We start from the raw sequence: 27005 nt of genomic DNA, 5'->3' as shown, positions 1-27005 counted from the left end.
TCCACATCGATATAATTTGTCCATGCATGTTTTTGTTGAAACTGTATTGTTACTCTGCATTAATATCAATAATAATCATCTAGAAAAACCTGGTTTCAGGTCAGAAAGAGAGAAAACTATGCAGCAACATTCCTCAAACACAAGAACAGCCATCAGCTGATCCAAACTAATCCTAGTGCTGACAGACCTGATGCCCCCCAACGTCTCCAAAACACCCCCCAGTACAAACACATAAACTCAGCCACCGCCTGTTTCACTTTAACGGAAGCAGCAACTTCCAGATTAGGAACGATAATATCACCTATAATCCTCACCGGCATTCAGAGGTCACGACACGTCGAGTAGCAGGTCAAGTCGGCCGCACTCGTGTGTCGTGTGCAGGGTTGAAGGAAAGTTTGAGGAAACAATGAATTCTATTTTAAGCCTCAATGTGGAAGTTATTGCTTCAATAAAAGCACTTTCTATTGTTTAACCTCTTCCACTCCCCCCAACTTTTTCATAGACCCGTTTTTGTCTTTTTTAGGGGGGTACAGAGGGTCTTTAGGGGGAGATAGCAGGTCAGCAGTAGATGTCACACAGAAGTGGTGTACATCATCTGAAAGCTGGGAACCTGGAGATTAATTTGAGATGCAGCTGTGTCAAGTTGTTCTAGTCAGAAATCAGAAATCCCAAAATAAGTAATTAAAAAAAATTGTGAAAGTGTATAAGGTCTTAGAACATTATGATAGAAGTATATGATGGCCATTCCCATGCTCTATTATGTCTCATATGTCATAAGTAACAATTTTTGGGTTGATACTATTTGTTACGCCAATTTGGTGCTAAATTTAATTGATACAAATGATCAATAGTCCCTCCAAAATACCACTTTAAGACACCAAGACCTTGTGGAACACCATAGAAAAAGTCCATGATGTGATTTGGTATCAAAAACTTTTGACATTTTGGAGATTTCTGCAAGAATTGCATTTTTCGGCAATTGGATGTCGAGCACTTCTGTTCTGTAAACTGCTCAGAAACCCCCTTATTGTCAATATACCTAGGAAAACCATCCATCCTCTGAATGCTCTAGGTCTCTAGTTTGTGGCTGTAAAGTTTCATGAGGCTGTGATTATCCTAGAGGTCACCACAGGTCATTTTATACAGTCAGGTCAAGTTTTTAAAAAAATGGTCTCACTACAATGAATGACTACTATGGGGACTAACATCATCATACATGAATACAGTTGGGCTCATTGGATCCACAAGAGTCTCAGCTTTACAGTGATACCCAATTTATGTAACAAAACTGTTTCATATTGTCCTTCATTGTTATTTTCATATCTGCATTTATCATGTCTACGAATTTCGAAATATTACTGGCATCTCAGACTAAGAGTTTGTAGCTTAGTGTTGTTGCAATAAACAGAAGTTCTTATTTATCCTGCATGACATTAAGTTAAATTTAACAGACAGGCTGCGTTGCTTATGTCCACCATCCTCTCTGATATTCCACCTACTGCTCTTTCCACTGTTTTATTCAACGTGTCATGTGTTTTAAAGCGTTGTCTGCTCTGCTGCGGGCTGATTCTCCCATTAGGGAAACAATTCCTAACCTTGATCTGAAAGCTTTCTACACTGCAGGCTGTGATCTTAACCCCCTTTGCATTTGGGCCAAGTAGCTCTACGCCTAAAAACAGCCAGAGAGTCTAAAGGAAAGCAACTGGAGCTCTACGCAGAGTTCACCGGGTTTCTCTGGTGGCTTTAGAGGCTCTGGCAGAGGCCAACGAGCAAACACATCCGCTGGCATCCCCCGTGTTGGTGTCAGAGCACAGAGTGTGAGCAAGCGGAGGTTCTGTTGTCAGGCCCGGGTCAGGGTGCTGGGCTTTCACATGGCGTGAGAAAGACTGGATACACACCCACACACACACACACACGCACACACACACGCACACACACACACAGATACCTACTTGCTATTTTCCTCTTCATCCAGGGACAGACGCAAAACCAGACCAGAGCTGCAACGAGCAACGACTCGGCTAAAGCGATGAGGAAGATGGCCCACACCGGTAGCATCTCCAACCCGAGCACTGCAATTAATGAACACACACGGGTATAAGAAAAGAACATCTTGACAAGTAGTTTCAAAGTAATCTACTTTTAATCTACTGTCGTCACACCTTCAAAAGGAATTTTGAGCACGAACACAACACTGGCGCTCTCACCCGTTAAGACTAAGATGATAATTTGATGGTATGTCGGCGTCAGACTGAATAAAGAGAGACGGTAGTTTCTCTATTAGGAACAACTGCCGTTCAGCACTTACATGGAGCTCCGGTGTACAAGATGGAGAAGGTGTTGATCCCAATAGTGGTGGCGTAGAAGAGGGGCAGCGCTCGCAGGCCATTGGGGACGGAGTCGTCCTACACAGCAAAACACACAGATGGGTTTTTAGTACAGTTTCTGATATGATGATGAAAGAGCTCAGCTTGAGCAATAAGTCTTATAATATTGTTTAAAAACTTTATTTTCAACTTTTAGTTTAATTTTATGGTGATATGATGCGATATTGGGTCGTTGTTTTATAAAATTATGGATTATTGCAGAAAATAAGCTCTGTGGAAAACACTTGTTTATGATACTTACACGTTTTGTTCAGAAAGATAATCTTCACAAATGAACATCACTTTTATGATTTTAAAAAACGTGAATGGAATCGCCAGAAGTAAAAAAGCACAGTCGCTTTAGCGTGAGTATAATCAACGAGGCTGTAAAGGCGGACGAGTCGGCGTGATGACATTTAATAGTCTCATTAAGCCACTTTTTAGCAACCGCCTTTTTAAAGACACATAAAGGCTTTAAAATTGACGATTTTGGGGTATTTATTGATGTATTTTATGTCGTAGAACAAAACATTAAAATCTCTTAAGCTTGTGTTAAAAAAACATTGATTTCCAGACGAGGGAACCAGAAGTGCTAAAATGCTACCTCATTTCCAGGTTTGAGGATTTCTGTAGCACTCTATTAAAAATCAAAACGATGATATTGTTTTGGTTTTATACGTATGAAGAGTTTTGTCGGATGTAATGCATAACAGAGGACCAACAATGTAATTATTTTACATGTGATTTGTTTTATACACCTACCATATTGTCATATACTGTACATATATTGATGCAGCTGATAGTTAGTATAATAGTTTCAGTAATTTTTTTTAATTAAAAACACCAATACATCAGCTTCTCAAATGTGATGATTTGTTTTGTTTTCATATATGATGCTGAACTGAATAACTTTGGGTTTTAGACTGCTGATCAGATAAAACAAAGAATTTGAAGAAATCAAAACATGCCTTTCTCATTATTATTTTAGACAAATCAATAAATCCAAAAAAGATTCAGCAGATTAATCAATAATGAAAATAATCATTACTTCTATATATTCTATTACCATCAGTGTTGGGGAATAATTGTACTGATATTAATGTCGATTACATACTGTATATCATGCAGTCCTACTTAAGCTGTATCTCTTTTAAACTTTCTAATCTGAATATCTGTTAAATCTGCTCTTGCTTCTCTCCTCTGGGATGAACAACCTGCCATGATTGGCAGCTCTACATCATGTCAAAGTGTCCCTGAGGAGGACGATGAACTATTGACTTCTCACTAACTATACGGCACTCTGAGCAACAAAAGCTGCTGGCTTTAAATATAAAAATGCAAGATGTACTTAAAAGTGCTAAATGCGAAATTCAGAAAGGTAAATAAAATTAAAATAAAATAGAAAGGTAAACATGTTTCTGATCACTGATCAGTGTTTATTGTATGTGTTGTAATGTTAAACATACAGTATGTTACATATTTCTGACATCTAATAAAACCACAACTTCATTTTAAGGTCAGAAGTTCAGCTCAGGTCAATTCAGAGGTGTTGAAATAGTGAAAGCAGGCAATGAAGTAAAACACTTCACTCTTGCACAATGTGTGTGGTTTACTATTACGAGGAGTCTGATGATGCAACTTGACCGACTGACCTACCGAGGTTTTAAATCTCACGTCTCACGTCTACAAACTAAACCATCGTCTTGAATAGTAACAAATCTGGACGCGGTATAAATATAATTGAAGCATTAAATATTGATGCAAATAGCCTGCAGAGACAGAGATGAGTTTTCAACCCAGCTCTGCAGCAACAGATCGTCCTGTGACTCATTCATACATGATCCTGCAGTCGTGACCTCGGGATGATCTGCAACACTTTTCTCTTCCTGGTCTGCCAGAGATTGACTGTTACGTAACAGCAGATCTGCGGGTGTTGCCAAATCAAATGGATTCTTTATCTGTGCTAAAGGTCTTTGGACAGGTTTGTGTGTACACGTGTACGTCTGTGTCTAGATGCTTTTTAAACTCGTGCAACGGTGACTCACTCTAACCCGGCACTTCATGGACAGTCAGAGAACATTGTTATTCATAGTCAGTATTCCAGTGGCCTGATTTAAAGGCTTGCAACCTACATGTTTAGTAGGTTGGAAATGTCAGTGAACCAAAAAAAGCAACAGTATAATAATATGAGCCAACCTTGTTGAGGATGAAGCGTCTGATGAGCAAGAAGAGGAGTCCAGACATGAGTCCAGAGAGCAGCGGGGAGATGAACCACGATGACACTGGAGAGGGAGGAGAAAACATCATCAGATAAGACTACAGTCACCCGTTGATACGGTATCGTCAGGCAGCGATGATTGAGTGTCACAAGTGTCTTTTTGTTCCCAACATGCCTCATCTTCTGTTTTTCATTTACCTCAGTAAGATCCTACATTTACCAGAATGACTCTAAACTGTTAAGGAACAGACAAACATCAGATCGGCACATACGCGTACTTCGCAAAAAGTCAAGGCCGTGCCCCCTTTTGGGGAGACTTCAATGCAATGTGACGTGTGTTTGGATTCGTATGCATTCATCTCTTGTTATACAAATGTTTGTTTTATACACGTCTAATAATTATTTTGTGGTCTTGTCTGAACCGGAGCGTTGGCGATACTTTAATAAATGAAGGTTGATCGCCGCCATGTCCCTTCAGTCTTCCCCCGTCCAACACAGTGGCCGGATATTGCTTATCTAGACATCTCTACATGTTTGATTGAATCATGTCAGGCTGAGTGTTGTCTGTAAATAACCAACATGTTAATAACCAACTGTTTGATCTATCGGCTGAGATTTAGTTGGAGACGACAGTCTGATGCTGTTCTAACGTTAATGTATGACTGTATTACTGCAGCAGCCTCACACTCAAGCTCACTGTAACCAGCATCATTTAGTGATTTACCACACTGATATTTAATTATGTATGTGCCTCAAATCTCAGAGTGAAAGCCTCGGTTAACCTGCTACACATCAGCTTTTCATCATTTTCTCTCCTGACAGCGAGTTTCTTTCCCCCAAAAGGGAGTGCAGCCTCGAACAGGCAAAAACGTGACGCACGGAACCCCTGCAAACGGCCGTGTCTGATGATGTGACGTCACTTTGGCCGTGCGGACACTCACGACCCCTCGCAGATGCGGCAAGCATAAATCACACTTAACATTCAAACGAGTTTCAGTTGATTTTATCAACAGTACTGCAAAAACTGAGCTTCTCCACCAAGAATCACACAAAAGCGCCACTTTGAATCTTGTGTTTACCAGAGATGTGCTCAGCAGTGTCTTAGAAATAAGTCATTCAGCATGTAAAACAACCAAAATGAGACCAAAATGAGACCAAAATGACAGATTAGTCAGCTAATTGACTAAGAGGGGGATAGCTGTTGACACATTTGAATGAAGCTGTGGTTTATACATGCAGCTGAAGGAAGCAACAGCCAGAGTTTCTTCCTCTAGCTGAGATAAAGTGAGTGTTTATTTCACTTAAAAAGTAGGTGTTGTGAATGCATTGCATGCCGGTCTATTGGGACTCTTAATGGTGGTGAAATCGGTAACTCTGCCTCTTCTAATATTGATTACTCGCTGTGTAAAATGGTCGAGGGAGTCATTCCTTGCTGAAAACAAACTGATGATTAACTGTTAATGTGCTGCAGAGCTTAAAAAACGTTCTGAAATCAAACTCCACTGTAGCTGTAGTGGAAATATCTCAAGTGTGGCGATATTTAGTTTATATTCTGTCACTTTGCGATGGTAATATTTCTAGCGCTCGCCCACTTAGTCCACTAATAACTCATTTTGGTCTGAGTAGACAAAGATTTCTGTGGTTGATCAGTCGTTTTTTATGCTTTTTTGATGCTGAATGACTTATTTCCAAGAACCTTATGAGCACATCTGTGGTAAACACAAGATTTAAAGTGGTGCTTTTGTGCATGGTATGTATGTGTACACGTTAGATATACATATGCAGGCGTGAGGATACACAGTAAACATTGTAAACGGGTCTCAAACGGCCCCCGGCTATTACCGATCTTGACGAGCTGCATCCACTGTACGCCCTTGGTGCCGATGGCCACCATGGAGAAGCCGATGGTGGCGCCCACGATGCAGTGAGTCCCGGAGATGGGCAGCTTGAGGAAGGAGGCGATCAGCTGCCAGACAGCTGACCCTGTGATCGAAACAAGAGACACAAATCTCAGACATCTTCCACATTTAATTAAACATAAATGAATTGCATCATAGTGAGATTGCTCTACTGATCGTTCACTGGATTGAAGACTTTTTAAAAACTAGATTAGGACAGCATGTCGCAAACCAAATTATTGCTTTAGTTATACACGCATATGTATACTATAAACATCATTATTAAAAGATCTTGAATCTAAAATTGCTGTGCTCATAACGGGGGGTTATACCTCGTCGATGAAGGCATATTTTGAGAAAGCCTGCTGCTGAAATGAATCTGTAAACAGGCGCTCATGATGACAAACACCATGAAGAATAATGGTTCATTTATCAAGACATTATTGATTTATCAAGACAAGAATCCCATATGGGCTGTTACTGTAACACAATCTGTTCCCACAGGTCAATTTATTCTCAGCGTCTATTATTTGAATAATAAAAGGACCTCAGAGTCTCTTTGTCAGGCTCTAAATTAGACACTGACATACTGTATTGTGCCGTTACTGTGAGCCCGCTGGGTTTATTAGAAGCAAATCAAGAAGTTTAAACTTCTGTATAAACAATACGGCGGTGAATAAGGCTTCCTGTTTGAGGTTAAGAAAACGGTTTCCTCAACATTCTCTTGTAACCGGCCGGTCACACCTGAACTTTCAGCGACACGGGAATCCCCTGTGCATAATGTCGCCTTATTTACCCAGCGTTTCCCAGCAGTCACTCTGCCATTAAAGTGGCATTGTCTCAGCGGTAGCTCCCATTGTTTCCTGTTCTGTAATCTAATGTTGACGTGTAAAGCTAGTGTTCCTGCTAATGCTTCTCTGTAAATGTGTGTTAATGTGAGGACAATGGTTGAGCCTTTTCTCTGGAAACGTTGAAATGCTGCAACGTTGATTAACATCAGAAAAACTTCCCATCGTAAAGTTTATCTGAAAACAGACGGATAGATTTTCTCTTTGTCTGGAGGGTGCTTTGCAAGGACAAAAACTAATTTCATGACATCTCTCATAAATCCAATAATGAAAAGTGGTTTTGAAAACAAGGGCAGATGTGTTATTTAGCAGTTTAGTTTGGGTTTGTGAGCAAAAAGAAAAACAGGTTAGATGAACACAGAAGCTTTTTTATTTCGGGAAAACGTCAAACGTTGGTGCGACTGCAGCATCGACTCTGATCACTGCAGCGCAGAGCTGTTTGTAACGTCTGTATCTAGATTCATCAGTATCAGTAGTCTTATAGGAGAATGTGTTAATGTTACATGTAGTCTGACATGCTATATATTCTGCCCTCAGATATGAAACAATCTGACTTCTGTGACATAATTTTGTTTACAGTTGTCTCTTTTTACACAAAACAACCAACAGATGTTCAAATAACGATATTAATGTGCATAGCAGAGGTACAGTAATGGCAGAGTCTGCTCCACAATAACTGAAATACAATAAATTAGATATAGAAATACATGGTAATCATAGGGCTGCACAATTAATCTAAATTTGATCCAAATCGCAATATTTATTAAAGGAGAAATGTGTGTCAAAATACCATTTTAAATTAAATATTGTAATGCTGCAGAGATGTGCTGGCCTACATATCATATTCTACAGACTTAAGAAAACATCAGTTTGGTACATATCCCACAAAAATCATACTGTAATCATTTTAATATGTTTCTCAGTGAAAATGAGAATAATGATGTATAAATCATTCCCTCTAATATCGCAAATGATATTGTAATATCAGTCAAAATAATCGCAATTAGATATTTTTTCAAAATCGTGCAGCCCTAGTGGATCATCAGAAAATGAATATGCAACTATTTGGATATTCGATTATTCGTATTAGTCATTTATAAAGTAAAGATGCCAAACTTTCACTGGTTCCAGCTTCTCTGTTTTATGTCATTGTAAACTGAATATCTATGGACTGTTGTTCAGACAAAACGAGCAGTAAGGAGAGGCCACCACGGGCATTTTTAGTCATTTGTTTATTGCCATCCTAATATCCATCGATCCATGTAACCAATTTCCCCAAACAACATCAAGCATACCTAGAGGGATATTACACTCCCACGATGTTCACCTCTTCACAGAAGTAATCACAGAGGTTTCCCTTGATATGTTTTAAGGCTGCAACTAATGATTATTTTTGATTATCAGATTAATCTGTTGGTAATTCATTATGGAGCCCAAAGAGTCTTAATTAAATGTCTTGTTTTTTCCTACCAACAGTCCAAAAACCCAAAGATTTACAGTTTACAGTGACAAAATAGAGAAACTCAGCATATCCTCACATCTAAAAACCTTTAAACAGCTAATCTTTCCTTGAAAAAATGACAATAATTTGCTAATTAATGTCAATCAACGATGTATTTATTCTTTATTAGAATCACAATGACAATTCTTTCTTGAAGGTTATAAAACAAAACCTAATTATTATTATTGCATCTGAAACCTTTTCTCACCAGTATGTTTCACTTCATGATGCAGCAAAGAAGCAGAAACACTTCAGCAGCAGGTCGAGAGTGAGACATAAGCAGCAACTACATGACTCAGTGGATTGAAGCCGCAACCACCGTTTATTTACATTATTGATTAATCTGCCTGCTGTTTATTTTGATTGACAGGCTAATTGTTTTGTCTATAAAATGTTGTAAAATTGTGATAAATGGCTGCTATGATTTCCCAGAGCCCAAGGTGGGATCTTTAAATGACTGGTTTTGTCCAAAACTCACAGATATTCAGTTTACTATCATATATGACAAAGAAAAGCAGCAAATCCTCACAACTGTGAAGCTGAAATTAGAGATTTTTTTCAGGCATTTTTGCTTTTTAAAGTGACTGAAATGATTAATCTACAGTCAAACTAGTTGCTGGTAAAACTTTTGTTGATCCACTAATAAAATTTGTAAAATATAGACCAACTTAGGGGCTGTTGGCGTGTGGAGTTTGCATGTTCTCTCCGTGTTAGCGTGGGTTTTCCCCGGGTTCTCCGGTTTCCTCCCACAGTCCAAAGACATGCAGGTTAATGGTTGACTCTAAATTGCCTGTAGGAGTGAATGTGAGCGTGAATGGTTGTCTGTCTCTATGTGTCAGCTCTGTGATAATCTGCCGACCTGTCCAGGGTGATAAACGGTTACAGATAATGGATGGATAGTCCAACTTACCGACCATGGCGCTGACCTCTCCCGCCATGAGCACGGGCACCGTTTCGTTGTACAGGTTGACGTCAATGATGCCCTTCCGAATCGTCTCGCCCACTTTGGCCCCCAGCAGCATGGAGCCCAGCGTCTCAAAGATAGACGCCAGGATGCAGGCCTGCTTCAGCGTGACCACGCCGGACCCCACCGCCGTGCCGAAAGAATTGGCCACATCGTTGGCGCCGACCGAAAAGGCAAGTATGAAGGCAATGATGAAGCCGAGGATCACCATCCACAGATACGGTTCCAGATCCATCTTGATATGATTTCACCGGAAACAAATCCAAGTGGAGAAAAAATAAAAAATAATAGCTTAAATATTCTTTTTTTTTTAAAAAAAGAAGTGCTCTGTGCGCTTTTAGCGGAGGACTTGAGGTAAGTCCACTCCTTTTCTTCGTCCCCTGGTTATAAAGAGTTCGAGGGGAGAAGTACAGCCGCTAACTAAGCGTGTGGAGCTCAGTCCAAAGATTGGAGACTAGTGATGGTGGGAGCAGGAGGCATTCCATAGCTTAGTGTGAGACGGCCTGTCTGCACGATCCTTCACCTGCCGCAGAAACAAGAGAGAGGAGACACAGAAACAGATTAGTGTCATAAGTCATGATTACTCTTTTTAAACAGCAGCTACCATCTGACAACAACCTCGCTGGGACTTCTTCAGAAAACCTAAAACAAAAGAGGGGAGGGACCGAGAGAGAGGAGGAGGAGGAGAGCTTTATGAAGACACCCCCCCCCCAAAAAACAAAAAACTAAAGGATGCAGGATGGATGGTGACGATGCAGAACTTGATGAAACGGGGAGCAGTGCACTCCGGGGGGGGAAACTGAGGACATCTCAGATAGCCACAATCGGACATCACAGTCTGCACTTCAAAGAAATCAAATCAGAGGCCTGCTGTTAGCGCCGGGACTATAAAAAGACCACAGCATCCAGAGTGAGATCGAGATGTGAGCAATGCTAGAGCACGCTGTTAACACTTTATCCCCAACACAACACGGCGCTGCCAAACCTGCTTCTGTTTCACAGGTTTTCCCTTTGCCACACATCCAGATAGCCTTTGACAGGAATATATAATTTACTGAGTTTCTATATTAGACCACCAGAATATCTCATCACTATCACGTCGGACACAGAGATGCCAAAACTGATAACAGGAAGAATTACCAAGGATATTAAATGTTTTATGTCACAATATCCGAATAGAAACGTGAACCCAGAGACGGTTTCACTGACAGCCGGGTGGATATTTGCACAGCAAATTGCATTAGCCTTCTAATCTTTGCTCTTTCAGACCTCAGCACAACTGCTGCGGTGCTCAGGTGACAGGCAAAGGTACAGTACACACCAGTTTTGTAACAAGCTTTGGAGAACAAGTTCAAATAAAATCAAAGGCTTTGCTGCAGTACCAAATAAAAAAAGACTCAGTGCATGGGTTTAAGTTAAGACTGCAATGCAGTAAGAACATCAGCTGTGATGTTTTATTGCTGCATGAGGAACAGTTCACAAAACTGCACTTTTGGGGAAAGTAAGTAAAGTGATAGTTTAGTAGAGGAAATGTAACTTCTCTGTATTCTCTTATATCTTTTCAAAAAATAAAAACTTTATAGCCTCGTACTTTTAAGGCTTCAATCACCTCTATGAAGATCTCTATAGATCTCATTTATATGGAAATTAGGACGCTGGCTGCTTGTGGACAACAACAACAACCTTAACAGCTGGGATATGGGCTCATTCAGAGGTAGCCAGGAAAAATAAAGGGATGGCAAGAGAGTTATTTCAGATGTGACTGTTTACTATTAAGTCCAGTCTGACAATAAGCAGGATTCTCCGGTGAATGACTCAGTGGTTTCAAATGATGATTTGAGGATACTAAAATACAAATAAAAAACAAAACATAAAAAATATATAAAAAATAGAAAAGAAAAATATATATTAATAAAGAAAGAAAAATAATAATATATATATTATTTTTTTTGTCCCTTTTTTGTCTTTGGGCTTCAAGACTTTGCTACAACTTGCTATCTTGTATCATATGTCCTTGCCCAATGTTATATGTATATATCTGTATAAGACAATTCAAATAAACGGATCGCAATTGAGAATACTAAAATACAGAGCTGAACCGATTAGTTTAGCTACAGAAAATCAAATTGGAGCAAATCGAATAATCGTTTAAGTCATTTTTTTAAAGAAAAACTACCAAATATTTTGAATGTGGTTTGACAAAACCAATGACAATGACATTTGATGACATCTTTGGCCATAACAGGGATTTTATTTTACTATTTTCTGACTTTTTGTTGATGAAACGATTAATAGATAAATCAAATAATCATAAGTTGTAGCCATACCAAAATAAGAGTATTTTTTTAAGAAGAAAGAAAGTCTAAATTCTCTGATTCCAGCTTCTTAAATATGAATATTTTCTGATTTCTTTACTCCTCTATGACAGTAAACTGAATATCTTTGAGTTGTGGAGAAAACAAGACAGAGGACGTCATCTTGGGCTTTGGGAAACACTGATTGACTATTTTCACCATAATATAGACCAAACAACTATCGATTAATCAGCTCTACTCTGTTGTAATAAGAGTGCCGGGCTCTGCACTTGCTGAGTCCATCTGATAGAAAGTCGATCACATCAGATCCACTAGAACAACGAGCAAAACGGCTTCCCACGTCCCAGTAAAGTTCCACCAGGCTCATGTACATCCTAACAATGACAACATGCTTTAGAAACATGATGATGAGGCCACCAACACTGAAGCCTCTGGTGGTCCCTGAGAAACCTCCACACCACAAATGACTTCTGGTCTGGGTTCCTTCTGCTCTTTTTCTTTTGTCTATGCCACATAATCAAAGTCATTTCATAGGGGGTTAATGGCAGCGCATTTCCTTCTATGGTTAAGCCAATTGTTAATGGGGGGAGCATTAAATGTAAACAGCTTGCGGGCCGGACCAGCACATTCCCTCGGCATGAACCGAGCTGTGCGCTCCTCATCGCGTGGGGACAGCCCGCTCCTTTCTAAATATCCTGCGGCAAGTTATGGCTCCCTCCTCCCGACCAAAAGCTCCATCTGGAACAGTTGAGGTCACGTACTACTTTATCCTTTATCCTGTGTTGAACCACAACACACACAGAAAAATATGATAATAATTTGTCTCTTCATCAGGTCTGTGCAAGAACTCCCTAAAATCAGGATCTAGTAGCTTGATCTGTTGTTTATAGTTCAAAATATTGTTTCATTTTCCTCAACAGATCCCAGGATAGTTCCTTTTTATATATATATCGAGGGAAAGGGAGCTCGCCAAATCTGAAAAGGACGGGGTAAAAATGTGTGATACTTCACTGATCCCCGAGGGGTAATTCTCTTTTCAGCTGCTTCCCTCCAGAGAGAGATCAGAGCGCAGGATCAGAGCGAAGGGTCAGTGGCCCCGCCTGGATTTAAAGATTCACAGTCTTCACACAGACCAGTGACACTCCAGGGCCATAAACTCAAGTCATGAACTCATGTCCATCAAGACAATTGCCACAAAAAGCTTAACTAAGTTAATAATTCATGAACAAACACAATAATAAAACCCGAGGTAAGATCTCTATCTGACGCTCTAAAATTCAATTCAATCGATTCCTAAAGTGCTTCGTGGCACGTTTAGTCGGCCCTTACAAGTAGACAAGTTATAAGAAACATTAATACGCTGTTGTGTTACGTCTGCACCAATATGAAGGCATTTAAAGGTTATTGAGACTTACCCTAATTATTTTTTACACCTCGATTCATAATATGATTTGAATTGTCCTTTTAAGGGTGGGGGAAAAAATCGGTGCATCATAGTATGGCGATATTTTGCGTCGCAATATTGTATCGATACACAGACGTCAAGTATTGATCTTTTATTATATAAACTATTAACCTCTTCCCAGATGCTATTCTGTCTTTCAGAGGTTGTAGCGGTATCAGTCCTAAAGCTAGAGTAAAGATACTGGTATCATATGAAACTAGAAGACCTAAGGAATTGATGGATACCTTGGTATGTCATGTTAGTTTGTCGGGAAGAGCGCTAAATAACGCTCCAAAGGGGTCCCTGACCTCTGACCTCAAGATATGTGGATGAAAACTGAGATGAACAGAGTTAAAACTGTATCTTATTAGATACAACAGATGTTGAAAAATTGCATAATTTGTAGTTGAAAAAAGGTAATAAATCGTAATATTGCATAGCATATCTTATTGCAATCTTATTGCAGTTACTAGTTTGACCATTTGCTCGGAGTTTGCGAGAGATTGACAGCTGCCTCTGTTGAATGAACAGCCAATAGGAACGCTCTCTTTGAAATGACCTGTGATTGGCCAAAGTCTCCCGTCATGTACTCGATTTTTTAAAGCCTGAAAACAGAGCCATGAGGAGGTGCAGAAAACCTAAACATTCTGCCTACTGCAGCTTTAAGTATCGTGGGGCCTCTGGTGATTCCCACTTCAACTATTTAACACTTTAGAGAGGTGCTATATAAAGTTTACAGTCAATGTGTTGACAGACTTTGAAGGACTAACACAAGACGCTGTGTAAATGTTTAATCCGGGGGAACACCTCCACCACAAGAGAACCACTCAGTCAAACATGACCCTCCACCGAGCACAACCAGAGACTCCACAGAGGAAACGGTCAAACACAGAGAGAGTACATCGTTCAAGAGTGAGGAGGAGGAAAGATGAGTAACTGGAGTGTGGGCGTGTACTCATATACCAGGCCTTTTTAATCACGTCTTCAACTTTCTAAACATGGAAACTCAACATGACAGCTGCGGCTGACGCTCGGTCCGTTCCGAAGACCTCGTCATGCCGTAACACATGAACCCCAGCGAGCTCAAATGCCGACACTCCCAGTGGTGCACATAAAAAATATTTTCTCCAGGGTGAAGTAGTGTAGTGGTAACCTTTGGAGTACTCTTATAGTCTGCTGTTGTGCTACAGAGGAGATTCAAACTGTTCTTCAGTCCTATAAGAATGTAAAAAGTCAACTAGTCGAAGGGGAATAATAAAAAAACAATGTGCTCAAGCTTCAACAGTCAGCGTTACAGGATATAGTCAGTGTATAAAGTGAAACTAAAATAACTGCCTGAGGACCCAGAGACCAATCGTTTATAGTTCATGTCGACATTCACCCCAATAATCTGTGAAATTTTCACTTTAATAGTTTCCTCTTTGTAGGGGAAATTAATAGGGTTCTTGATATGATTCTATAAAAGCTTATGTCCCTCAAGAACCTCCAAATTTAGAAGAATATGATAATTAAGCTAAACTTATCTCAAAGCCTGTCGGTACATTTTCTCTGCATTAAATCCATCTTTACGGTTATAGAAGCAGTCGGCATCCACAGTGCAGCCCACCAGGGGACAACTGCAGTGCCTCCTCAAGGGCAATATTCATATATATAGAAAGTAATATGTGGATATTTTGGCAGATGTGAAATGAGCAGATTGATACCACTCTCATGTCTGCACGGTAAATGTGAAACTACAGCCAGCAGCTGGTTAGTAGGGGTGTGAATCACAAGTTTCATCACAATATGATATCATATTTATTCTTTGGACAACAATATGATATTTGCTGATATCACAAAGTCTGCCACGATGCAATTTTGATCCGATTCAGGGGCCTGTGATCGATATGAGACAATATCATATGTCCATTTAACACAATTGGTTACATTTATCTTAACTCACAAAAAGCAACTAAGTCATGATTTGATGAAAATGTTATTATTGAGCTCTTCCAGATATTTAAATGATTCTTTTTAATAAAAACAATGTTTTTTTTATCAGTTAAGAATTTCAAAATAAAGGCGTATCATAAAGTTGATGATATCTATCGATGTCTTCATATTGGATTGTTGATCAATGAATCGATATAATGATCCAGATCGATGTATCGTCACACTTTTACTGGTTAGCTTAGCTTAGCATGATGGCTGGAAACAGGGGGAAACAGCTAGCCTGGCTTTGTCCAAAGCTCAGATAAGCTAAACAGTTCTATTTACCGTACAGGTGTGAGGAGTGGTATCCGTCTTCTCATCTAACTCTGGGCAGCAAAGTGAACATTTCCCCAAGATGTCCAACTATTCCTTTAACTCATATGTTTTCTGGGATAATAAAAAAACAAAGCAGCTGCAGGAAACCCATGCAAACAAACGGATATAATGTAAACTTCAGAATCAGATGTATTTGCCAAGTATGAGGGCTCATACAGGGAATTTTACTCCGTTTATTTTACGTTTCTCTCAATGTACTTACACAAATATGAATAACAGCTAGGCACAAGGACAACAAAGCTGGACTATAAAGGTAAACTTGTGTTCACGTTACAAAATGGAACATAAATAATGAACTGCACAAACTTCTGTTTTGACCTCTGCTCTCTTATGACACACAACTACGCCTCAGGGTGTGAGCAGCAGCTCCTCCTCCGAATGTGGTGACTGCAGAGACGGACATCCCTGTCATCTGCAGAACACCCACACCAACCTATGGACATCATCCAGACAACCAGCCAGATATAGACACAAGCAGGTTGTATTCATATCCAAGCTGTGAGACGTTGTCAGCGAAAAGCTGGTTCCTCCGTGAGGAATCCTCCAAACTGTCGTCAAAAGTGCACCACGCTTCCAAAACAAACACCTGTCTGCTGCTCTCAACATCTGGTGTGTTAGCTCAGCTGCGAGATTTTGAAAACACATCGAAATGTCTGCTCCTCGATTCTCACAGATGATGAAGGATATGACCTTGAATAGCAAATCCTGCCGTGACCTGCTACATACATCGATTTGTACATACAGCCGACATTCAGAGACAACAGTATGTGATGCGAGCTCAACGGCGCTCATGTGAAATGGATTTGTTGCTAATAGATTGGCTATGTGATCTTCAGTATGTTAGAGGAGTCCTCATCACCATCTCCGGCTGTGTGACTTGGGAGCGTTCACGCTGCTCCGATGAATGATTCATCGGACCTTGAATCTTCTGAGGGTTTAAGGCTTTTGAAAGTAAAACGTTATAAAAGAGGGAAATTCATTTATAAAATGAGTTGCATAAAATTGTTATGCAACCTGTGTGAAGGTTATCTTTTTACCTGGGTGAGAATGCACTGCATGATTATGCTGCTGTTGTGCTGCTCATTGGGATGCGGACAAATAAACAGGAGAAAACAGTAAAATACTGAATTTAATTTGAAAAACTGGCAGCAGTGGTTACTTTACCAGACGGGTGGAATGACTTTTCTACTCAATAACATGATGTGCAGACAGCTCATTCACTGGGGGACAAAGTATGTCTTGAATAGTTGGGGAAGTTGATGTTTTGTTATCATTTAGACATATTTCAAGACCACTTTCACAACCGCACAAAAGGAATTTCATAGTTAATTATCACTTCTAATACACAACAAAATGGAGTTTGTTAAAAAGGCCACTATGGAATTAAAATACTGATAATGTGTCAGAGAGCCCTGCACACATTTCTTTCATTTTCAAGGTTAGATTTGACTTTATCTATCTGGAGGATGTTCAAAACAAGATTATTGTGAGTTAACCAGATAATGTTGAGCTATAATAAAGGGTTTAAACGATCAATACATCAGTCTACAGCAACTTACAGCTTCCATTTTCAGCTCAGGTAAATCTTTTATAACGTGTTTTTGCACAAAGTGTGTCCCGACCGCTGTCCAAGGTGCTGAACCTGAGACCACCGGGGACGAGGGAGCTGTCCGAGGTTAACGGCTGTTGATTGCTGTTGTTCACACTTTGATATTAACTTCATGACACCAGGGGGATATCCATGATTTTACTTCATGTAAGAAACATATCTATTTTAGTGTGGAAATTTGCACTTTTTTATGCCTTAGATTATTTATTAGCTTTTACTTTAAATTTCGCTTTTGAAGATCTAAGATTTTTGTTGTAAACGACGCTTTGTTGTAATTGCTGTGCATCTGATGAAAATAAAGAAAGTTGAACTTGAAACCTTGGATAAATGCTGTCCTCGACCAAAGAAATTCTTCGCTGAAAACTCCTACGATTTTGTCGACTTATCGATGAGTTGATTTAATCGACAGATATGTAAAACGGAGTTTCTCTACAACTACGACTAAAACCACCAAAAAGACAGATTAGCCGACTAATCGAGTAAGAGAGGCAGCCCCAGACATTTTTAAATTAAGCTGTGATTTATACATGCAGGTGAAAGAAGCAGTAGCAATAAAGTAAGAGTTTATTTAACATTAAAGTACGTCTTGTGAATGCATTGCATGATGGTCTACTGGGACTCTTAATGGTGGAGAAATCAGTAATTCTGCCTCTTCTAATGTGGATTGCTCGCTATGTGCATGTACACAGCGAGATATCCACATTAAAAAACATAAAAAATGAGTAATCGACTAAAGAAATCTTAGTTGACTAAGACCAAAATGACCTATTAATCAACAAATCAACTACTTTGGATTATACTGGCCGGGTAATTTCAGACATTTATGACAATATTTTAATTGACAACTTATTATGATGTTGTTTTGGTGTTGTTAAAATTAAGCTTCCACTTTTGGAAACATCTCCAGGGACTCCAGAAGATGGGAGATTGATTTAATTAAATTTAGAATATTTAGGGTGAATTTTTCCTTTTTAGAAGCATATACTGCGTAACTGTCTTTATGAATACTTCATATGCCATTATTCCCACCACGTTTTACTGCAATCAGCTTTATGAGATTTTTCTAATTTTGCCTATTTCTGAAACGGTTTATAGAAAACAATCTTTACTCTCTGGTGGCTGTTGCTCAGGAGGTAGAGCAGGTTGTCCACTAATTGTTGTCCGGTCCTATTTCCCGTTCTTTCGGTCACTGAACCCGAAATGGCTCCCAATGGGCAGGCCAGCGTCTTGGTGTGGCAAAGCGATTTGTTCACTAAAATAGAAAAGCATATGCTGTAAGTGCAGTACGATTACCATCTCATACTCAGCTTGAAATAAACTGCAGTCCCTTTTAAAAAAGATCCCCGAAATGAAATAAAAAAACACTTGAAAGCGACGTACTCTCAGAGGGAACATGCTCAGACACATTTTCTTCCTGTGGGTGTCAGGTGGCAAAACAGTACACACATAATGAGACACACAACACGGGGAAAACAAGACTAAATTAGGTCTTCAAGTTAATCTATGCTGGAATATTTAATCAGGATGTCTAGAGGACACAGCCAAGATTTTAAAGAGGGAAGTTGTACAATAGATGTGGAGAATATTAACATTGCACATCCCTGTTACAACACTGACCTCTGGAAGAGAAACTACTCACGGTGATCACTTCTCTAACAGTTTGCTGCCGTCGCTGCACGCAGTGCTGGCTCATTAATCTGCCTGAGATGCCACTGCACCACAGCCACAGCTGGTGCAAAACACTGTGTCACGAGCTACAGCCTGCATTGACACGCGGCTGCACTATCATCCACGCACTGATTCCTCCTCTCATCAGCTAACCCCCTTCATCTCTAGGCTGAAAGGACCAGAGAGAGAAACATACATGCGGCGTCAGATGATGACTCACAGCAGCATCACAACCGGCACCGGCTAATTGTCACACCTGAAGCATACGCAACTGCAGTCTGTGAATCCCAAGGACACAGGATGCTCACGTCTACCTGATGCCTTATAAAGTTAAAAAAAACAACAGACAGGCTAGTAGGCCTGGAAATCAACTCCACTCACCTTCATGTCTCCTCACATCAGTGGAGGGTGAGAAAGTGGTGGAGATGAATGAATGTCAAAGACAGTATTGGGGAGAGAAACACAGAGAAACGGTAGGCTGAGAAAGAATGAAAACCGGGAGGTGAGCATGTGATATGACATGAAATCAAATAATGAGGAGAGAGTGGAGGAGAACAGCTGATGACAGGAGGAGAGGGAGAGAGAAAGGAAATCAGCAGGTTGTGGTGGTGTTGCAGGAGAGAGAAGGAGGGAGCTAACAAGAGAGAGCGAGAGAGCAGCGCAGCCAGCTGAGTCTAGACGGCCTCTTAAAGGAAAGCATCCGCATTCACAGCACACACCAGCCAATGACGGATGTCGGAGAGGCCGAGGCGTGCCGCTGACTGGCTGTCTGTGAGCAGAGAGGATGGACAGATGGAGAGGAGGCAGCCAATGACGGCGGAGGAGAATAACCAAGTGAAGGGGGAGAGGAGCTGAAGCGCTGTTGTTCAGCCGGAGAAAAGCATGCCGACGGATCAAGGGCATTCAGAGCAGCAGCATTCCCTTGGTTACGCCGGTCAGTAAAATATGCACATTTTGGCACCTAAATACTGACTGAGGAAAGCTACAGTGTGAGTTACACAATCATCTTGTTACAGCATCTGATGGAATGAGCCACTGAGCCACTTTGGGCCATTTTTCTTGGTAACACAGAGGCCCGTCACACAAGACAGCACACACTATCTCAACACTGTCATTTGGCTGCGATCCACCCATCACTTTCTCTGCCTTTTCTCTCGCTGCCACAATTGTCCCTTTCAAAGACACGCTGAGGAACAGTATGTCTTTATGCGACTGTGGGTTCGGCGAGCAGAGACAGCGGCTCGTCGAGTGCGGAGCAGATTCACCGCAGGCTCAGAGCAGAGCCACGTCTGCTACGAGACGCATGGCAAGAAAGATCCCACAGACCAACATTAACAGGCCTTTCTAGCGAAGTAGTCTATGAGAGAGACGGCAAGAGAAGCAGATGAGTTGAAGCTTTCTGGCAGGTTTTTGTTTTAAAATATGATTGCAGCACAATACTCTGGACTTGGCATCTCTATAAATGTTTTTCAAACTTTGGAAAAATGTTAGGGAAGCACCGATACTGGATGGGATATCAGGCCGATACCGATTCAAATAGCTGGATGAGATATCGATATGGATAGATGGATAGACTTTACTGATCCCCAAAGGGTAATTGAGGTGTTACAGAAGGAATTTACATCACAAAAACGTGCATCACTCACACAAACTACAGTATATACTACTTTAAACTGGATAAAAGAAATAAAAAATACAATAAAAATAGAATTAAAGATATAAATCTCTGCTGTGCAATGGGGCCGATCCATTCTACTCAATTTTTATAAGTTTATATACTATATACATTATTCATTGTAGTTTTAATTCCTGTTTTAGTTTTAACCAATGTGTTGCTGCATTAAAGAGGTTTACACTTGAATTGCAATTCCTGGTAATTTAGAAGATTTTCCACCAAGTTGCTGCTGTATGATTTATCATTTGGATAATAAAGAACAATTAAATAAATGTATATCTATGTATTTATTGGTTACATTTTTTGCTTTACAAAGTTAGGAAAGCAATGTTTAAGTCAAGCCTGATGTTGTCTTGAACATAAAAGAATAGTCACTTCCACACAGTGAGGCATACAGCTTATTAATTAAACACTGGTATCAGATCGGTTCTCGGTATCAGCCGATACCCAAAGACCAGGTATCGCTATCGAGACTGGGACTGAAAAAGTCGGATCGGTGCATCCCTGAAAAATGTACCACGGTTTGGCTCAACCACAAACTTGCCTCACACAAATTCCTCAAGTCGTTCTTTGTTCTGTTTAAATCATAAAAACATTACTCACGTCCACCGTTGAAGCTAATGTTGAATGCAATGTCAGGTGCCACTCTGCAGCTCAGGTCCTGTTCCCTTCGTTCTCACATACCGTGTACGGACTAGAATAGGGCCGATAGATATGTTTGTCCAGCGCTGCTCAGAGGTCTGATCTTGTGTTTGTTTGAGTTCCTGTGGCTTTGTGCTCTATCGTCTCTCACTCATTCTCTCCCTTTCTGTCCCCCAACTGGCCCTGCCTGCTAAAAAGCCTATCTGCGTCAGCTGCACCTGCTGCCTCCGACTCTCTGCTTCGCAGCGGGGAGGCGCCGTCTCCTAGAACCAAAACACACACATACGTGCACACACTCTCTGTACAGTGTTGAGATCAGTCAGCCTCCACGAGCAGGAGGGGGGTCGCTTAAGAATGACAACAACAGCGTGCATGACTGCGAAGAGCATGTCGCTCTCAACGCCGTCTTCAAAGAGTCCTCTCACACACACACACACACACATTTCCATAAATCCTCTCACTCATTCTATTTTCTCTCCACCGCCGTGGGTCTGCATTGCAGCACTAAGTCAGGTTGTCAAGAAGCAAGTAACTGTGGTAATCCTTCCGATTGCTTCTGACGGCCATTACAAGCACACAGGCAATCCGTCAAATACTAATGTGGGCCTGCAGCTAAATCACTAGTTTCCACTGCACTTTTTTTGGCTGATTTGTCCAGATAGAGATGAGTTATCATCCTTCCTGCTGTCTGCTCCACATCACTTAAGTCCCAAGGCAGAAATATCTCAGGGCACAATCCCCTATCTGAAACAAAATCGCCGCTTAACTTCAGGCTTTATGAATATTTATTTTCCCTTCATAGTATATTTAGGTTTGACACAAGGACTGACAGCATGTGGTGCCTATTTCAAATGTAATTTTGGGTGTTGGGGCGCCCCGGTAGCTCACCTGGTGGAGCGGGCACCCCATGTACCGAGGCTGAGTCCTTACAACAGCGGCGACCCACGGACCTTTGCTGCATGTCATCCCCCCCCTCTCTCTCTCCCCGTTTCATAACTATCACTGTCACTATCAAATAAAGGCAATATACCAAAGAAATAATCTAAAAAACTAATAACTTTGGGTGTCAAATGTGTACCTATTATGGCTGTCAATCAATTGAAATATTTAATCGTGATTAATCACAAATGAATCACACATTTCTTTCAAAATGTATCTTAAAGGTAGATTTGTCAAGTATTTAATCCTCTTATCAACATGGAAGTGGGAAAATATGCTGCTTTATGCAAATGTATGTATATATTTATTATTGGAAATCAATTAAAAACACAAAACAATGACAGATATTGTCCAGAAACCCTCACAGGTACTGCATTTACCATAAGAAATATGCTCAAATCATAACATGGCAAACTGCAGCCCATCAACAGCTGTCAGTGTGTCAGTGTGCTGACTTGACTATAACTTGCCCCAAACTGCATGTGATTATCATAAAGTGGGCATGTCTGTAAAGGGGAGACTCGTGGGTACCCATAGAACACATTTTCATTCACATATCTAGAAAATGGCCATGCCAGTTTTTCCTCACCAAAATTTAGTGTAAGGTTGATACTAGCTACTAAACTAGTATGACGTGGTTGGTACCAATGGATTCCTGAGGTTTTCTAGTTTCATATGATGTCATTATCTTCACTCCAGCTTCAAAACCCATTTCAACCTAAAAATCGCAAGTTGCGTTAAAAAAAGGAAATTAGTGGCGTTGAAACAGATTTGCGTTAACGTGTTATTATGGCGTTAACTTTGACAGCCCTGACTTATACATTTATGTTTGGAAAAACTGAATTAAATATTGTAAGTATATGATAAGAACTAATGCTTTCATGTAAATTCAAATTCACGAAGAACATCTCAGAATATGAGTGCACTGTTGATAATGAAATAGATTGATGAATGGTTTCATGTCATCGGCACTCTCCGACCGCCGACGACAAAGATTAACAACGGCCAATAGTAATAAATCACTCAGAGTTAACAACCTACATCGATTTAAGCACCGCCGATCTACAAGGCTGTGTATGAAGTCACAGAAAACACTCGATCGTCTTCTTCTGTGGATTAATATGGCGGATGGCGAGCTACCTTCTCCAATCCAATTTCAAAGGATGACAAAAATCAGAGAAATGTCAGAGCCACACTCCATAGACTAGAAGTATCTGAGCCTTTAGCAACACTGAAGCAGGACGCGTTACAACAGCAAACAATCGAGCCCCCCCTCTGGCTTCCAGTGTTGAGTAAGCCTTAAGTTTAAATACTCTTTTAAGGTCAGCTCTCTCTGGTTTCAGCGGAGACTGAGCACGGGTTTGACTCCCTCACCCTGAAATGGCAAAGTGACAGAAGCGACTCCTCCCTGTTCCGAGTGTCTGCCTGTACAAATGTTTTATGTCACGACGCTGTGCCGTCCTTACACTGTGTTTGTTTATAAGAAGGGACTATAAAAGGACACGGATTTACAGCGATACAATGAGAGGAATAGAAGAATGAAAACAGATATTATTACTGACTGAACATCTAAAAAAGGCATGAAAATTCATATGATTTCGACAGAGGGGATTTGAAATGATTCTCCAAAAAGGTCCAGCTGAGCACACACACAATGTATAAAAACCACCGAGGCTAAAATAGCAGCAACACAAAGGATGCAGAGCCCAGAATAAAGCTTTTAGCTTTTAGGCCGGCAGAAACTATTAGTCACCTCTGAGAATAAACCACGCTCACAACGGGGATCCTAATTGACCAAATTAAAATGTGCCTCAAAGATGAAAACAGAGCCAACTACTTTATTACCAACAGTATAAGGGGGGGGGCCTGTTTTGTTGGCTTCCCCTTCACATCACAGGACTACCGACACTCTTAGGCTCAGTACGTACCAACAATAGTGGCTTTCTGATGTTGCAGTCCGGCTTTCTTCTCTTTCTGCCTCCATGTTCCTGACTGTAGGAGTCATCTTACCCTTGACCCTCTCTGTTTTCCTCACCCCCCCTCCTCCTCCTCTTCCCACACTCAGCTTCAGCCAGACAGTTCCAGTTCTCTTCCAGGAATCAGCACCGGTGCCCAATAAGCAAAGCCTGCCCCCTGCACCCACCGTGCTTCCTCCTCTGCTCACCCCCCACCCGATCCCTCCTCATCTTAAGGTGTGGAAGCGGAGAAATGTTGACCTGGCTCTGGACTCTACCTACCTCTTTCTCCACTGCTGAGACTGGTAATCTACTGTTTGCATGCTCTGTGGTATTAAAATGTGTTACTGGGGCAAAGTGGGTGCCGGTATTAGTGAGAGCTGAAAACACAGAAAGAAAAAACAGGGCAGGAGACTCTGAGATAAGAGAGGTACAAGCATGACTAATGATGTTTTAGGCCACACTAATGGGGATAAATGCATCTCGTCCTCTCTGTTTTTTCGACTTCCATCTACACTACGCTGCTGACAGTCCAGTGAAATCTTAATGAAAGTGTTCTCCGCAGCGGAGATCTACAAAACGCCGGTCTTGTGTTGTAGTGAAAAGAAAATGCTTTTTGAAAAGGCTGACATATAATCACGCAATCCATTTGAGAATTAAGACGCGTTTGGACATCCCCTCCCGCTCCCCCTTTCCTGTCTAGCACTCTGTCCGATCCAATAAAGGCAAAAAAAGCCAGAACAAAAATAATATTTAGGAAAATAAAAAAAAATATCTGAAGATGGTGCAAACACTGTAAAGTAGGTCTGTGTATTCGCAAGAATCTGGCGATATGATACGTATCATGATACAGGTGTTACGATCCAATATATTGCTATACTGTAAGCAAGGCGATATTTTGCAATTTTGTAAATCTAATTTTAGGAAAACTATCTTAGTATAAAGAACACACCACCATATGCATCAAATCTATGTAAAAATGTTGACTCTTTCATGCAATCAGAACAGTGGGCTCTGCATTTGAATTGATCACAGTCCCTGTAACTCTCATTTTAAGGTTTCAGTTGTGCTTATAAAAAATAATCATCTCCTTTTCAGGTTTTTATTGTTTTACAATATTGAATCAAAGTTGATTTAATGAGGCTTTCGACACTGATTAACAGAAAAGGGCCCAGATAGAAAGAGATCTAAATTAATTACAAATATAAAATACATTTCCAGGTGCTCTGCTGTGCATTGTACTTTGTTCATTTTCAAGACAGGTCTTTCTGAAAGTGTAATCCATCTATCTATACATGTACAGTGTATGTTACATGTTCATATTCATGTAGTAGCGGCCTGGGAAAGTTCAACATAGTGTTAAGGTGCTAAAGGCGGAACAGCAGGTGGTAAAAGGTTAAAGAATAAACACATAAACAGAGTTTAAAAGTATCTGCGTTGCTGGATCACCATGTCTTTGTTGTGGACATATTTCAGGAAAAGGAAGTAATTCAGCAGGTAAGGAAAAAAAACAAGCTGATAAACCAACTGTGGATATTTAAGTATAGTATAAAATGAAAATGTATGTTTTTTTCTATAGAGTGGTGCAAGAATGAGTCCAAAAACTCAGAAATGAGTTAGTATATTAGCACTTCCGGTTCCCTCGTCTGGAAGTCTTTTTGAATGAGTTTTTATTGAGATGCCTGAAATAAGGTTTTGTTCTACGATATAAAATACATCAATAAATATCCCACTTGTGAATTCTGAAGCCTTTATTTTTCTTAAAAAAGGTGGTTGCTAACAAGAGGCTAAATGAGACTACTAAACGTCATCACGCCGACTCATCAAACTTTACAGCCTCGTTGTGTGTACTCACGCTCATGCGACGTGGTGTAGTCGGTTTATAGCCTAACGTTAGCTTTTTACTTCTGGCGATTGCATTCACGCTTCAACAATCATAAAAGTGGTGTTCATTTGTGGAGATTATTTTGCTGAACAAAACGTGTAAGTATCATAAACGTGTGTTTGCCACAGAGCTTATTTTCTGCAATAATCCAAAACCTGGTGGAAAAATCCCACTGGCTTTTTGTCGAGGGAACCCACGCGATGCTAACTTCCTGGTTAGCCTACAAAAATACGTCACCCCTGCACCACTCTAACTATAAGTAATAACTATAGTATGAGGGATATTTGTGACCTTGCATGGCGGTGTCCCCACATTTGAGGTTAAAAGAAGGGAAGAGTGAAAGAGAAAGAGAAATAGAGCGAGGGTGAACGGCCTCCTAAGCTGGATCTAGTGACCTGTGCCCTCCTGCTCTTAATCCAGGCTTCCAGCACATGACCCAGCTAACAGCATTATGGAGTGCTTTGATTAGACCTGCTGCTGTACGCACGTAGTGGCGTTGGTGGGGGGGGGGGACATGGGGTCCTTTGCTCTGCCACCACTTTGCAGGAATGCCAGGCCTCTGCACTGACACATACCTATGCACACACACACACACACACACACACACACTGTATTAACCATACGTTTAACCTCCGCCAACACGCAGCGAAGAAAAGACACGAGACTGGCCGGATTAGGCCTGCAAGTCAGTGAGTCAGCGGATTACCTCTCCACTGTTATTCTAGGTGAAAACTAAGTGAAAATGTGCTGCTAGCATTAGCCGCGGCTGAT

The 27005-nt window shown here is 40.7% G+C and overlaps 1 protein-coding gene across 4 annotated transcripts in view; it reads right to left on the bottom strand.

The window, feature by feature from the left end:
• The window catches only part of slc20a2 (solute carrier family 20 member 2), a 54015-nt gene that overhangs the window by 12324 nt on the left and 14686 nt on the right, over positions 1-27005 (bottom strand). For 2 of the 4 annotated variants that reach the window (XM_074639222.1, XM_074639219.1), the window contains exons 2-6: positions 9742-10318; positions 6427-6567; positions 4563-4648; positions 2309-2405; positions 1953-2072 (exon numbers count right to left, since the gene is read on the bottom strand). In XM_074639222.1, coding sequence (XP_074495323.1) covers positions 1953-2072; positions 2309-2405; positions 4563-4648; positions 6427-6567; positions 9742-10030 — 733 coding nt within the window. In that variant the 5' untranslated portion in view covers positions 10031-10318. Of the gene's footprint in view, positions 1-1952; positions 2073-2308; positions 2406-4562; positions 4649-6426; positions 6568-9741; positions 10319-19519; positions 19799-21416; positions 21665-27005 lie in introns of those variants that run through there. The other 2 variants (XM_074639221.1, XM_074639220.1) reach the window with 2 other exon arrangements.

The sequence above is a fragment of the Sebastes fasciatus genome, chromosome 6 (assembly GCF_043250625.1).
Source record: "Sebastes fasciatus isolate fSebFas1 chromosome 6, fSebFas1.pri, whole genome shotgun sequence".
Classification (NCBI taxonomy): Eukaryota; Metazoa; Chordata; class Actinopteri; order Perciformes; family Sebastidae; genus Sebastes; species Sebastes fasciatus.
Note: the sequence above shows the minus strand (reverse complement) of the source record. Positions and strands in the feature narration are given on the sequence as shown.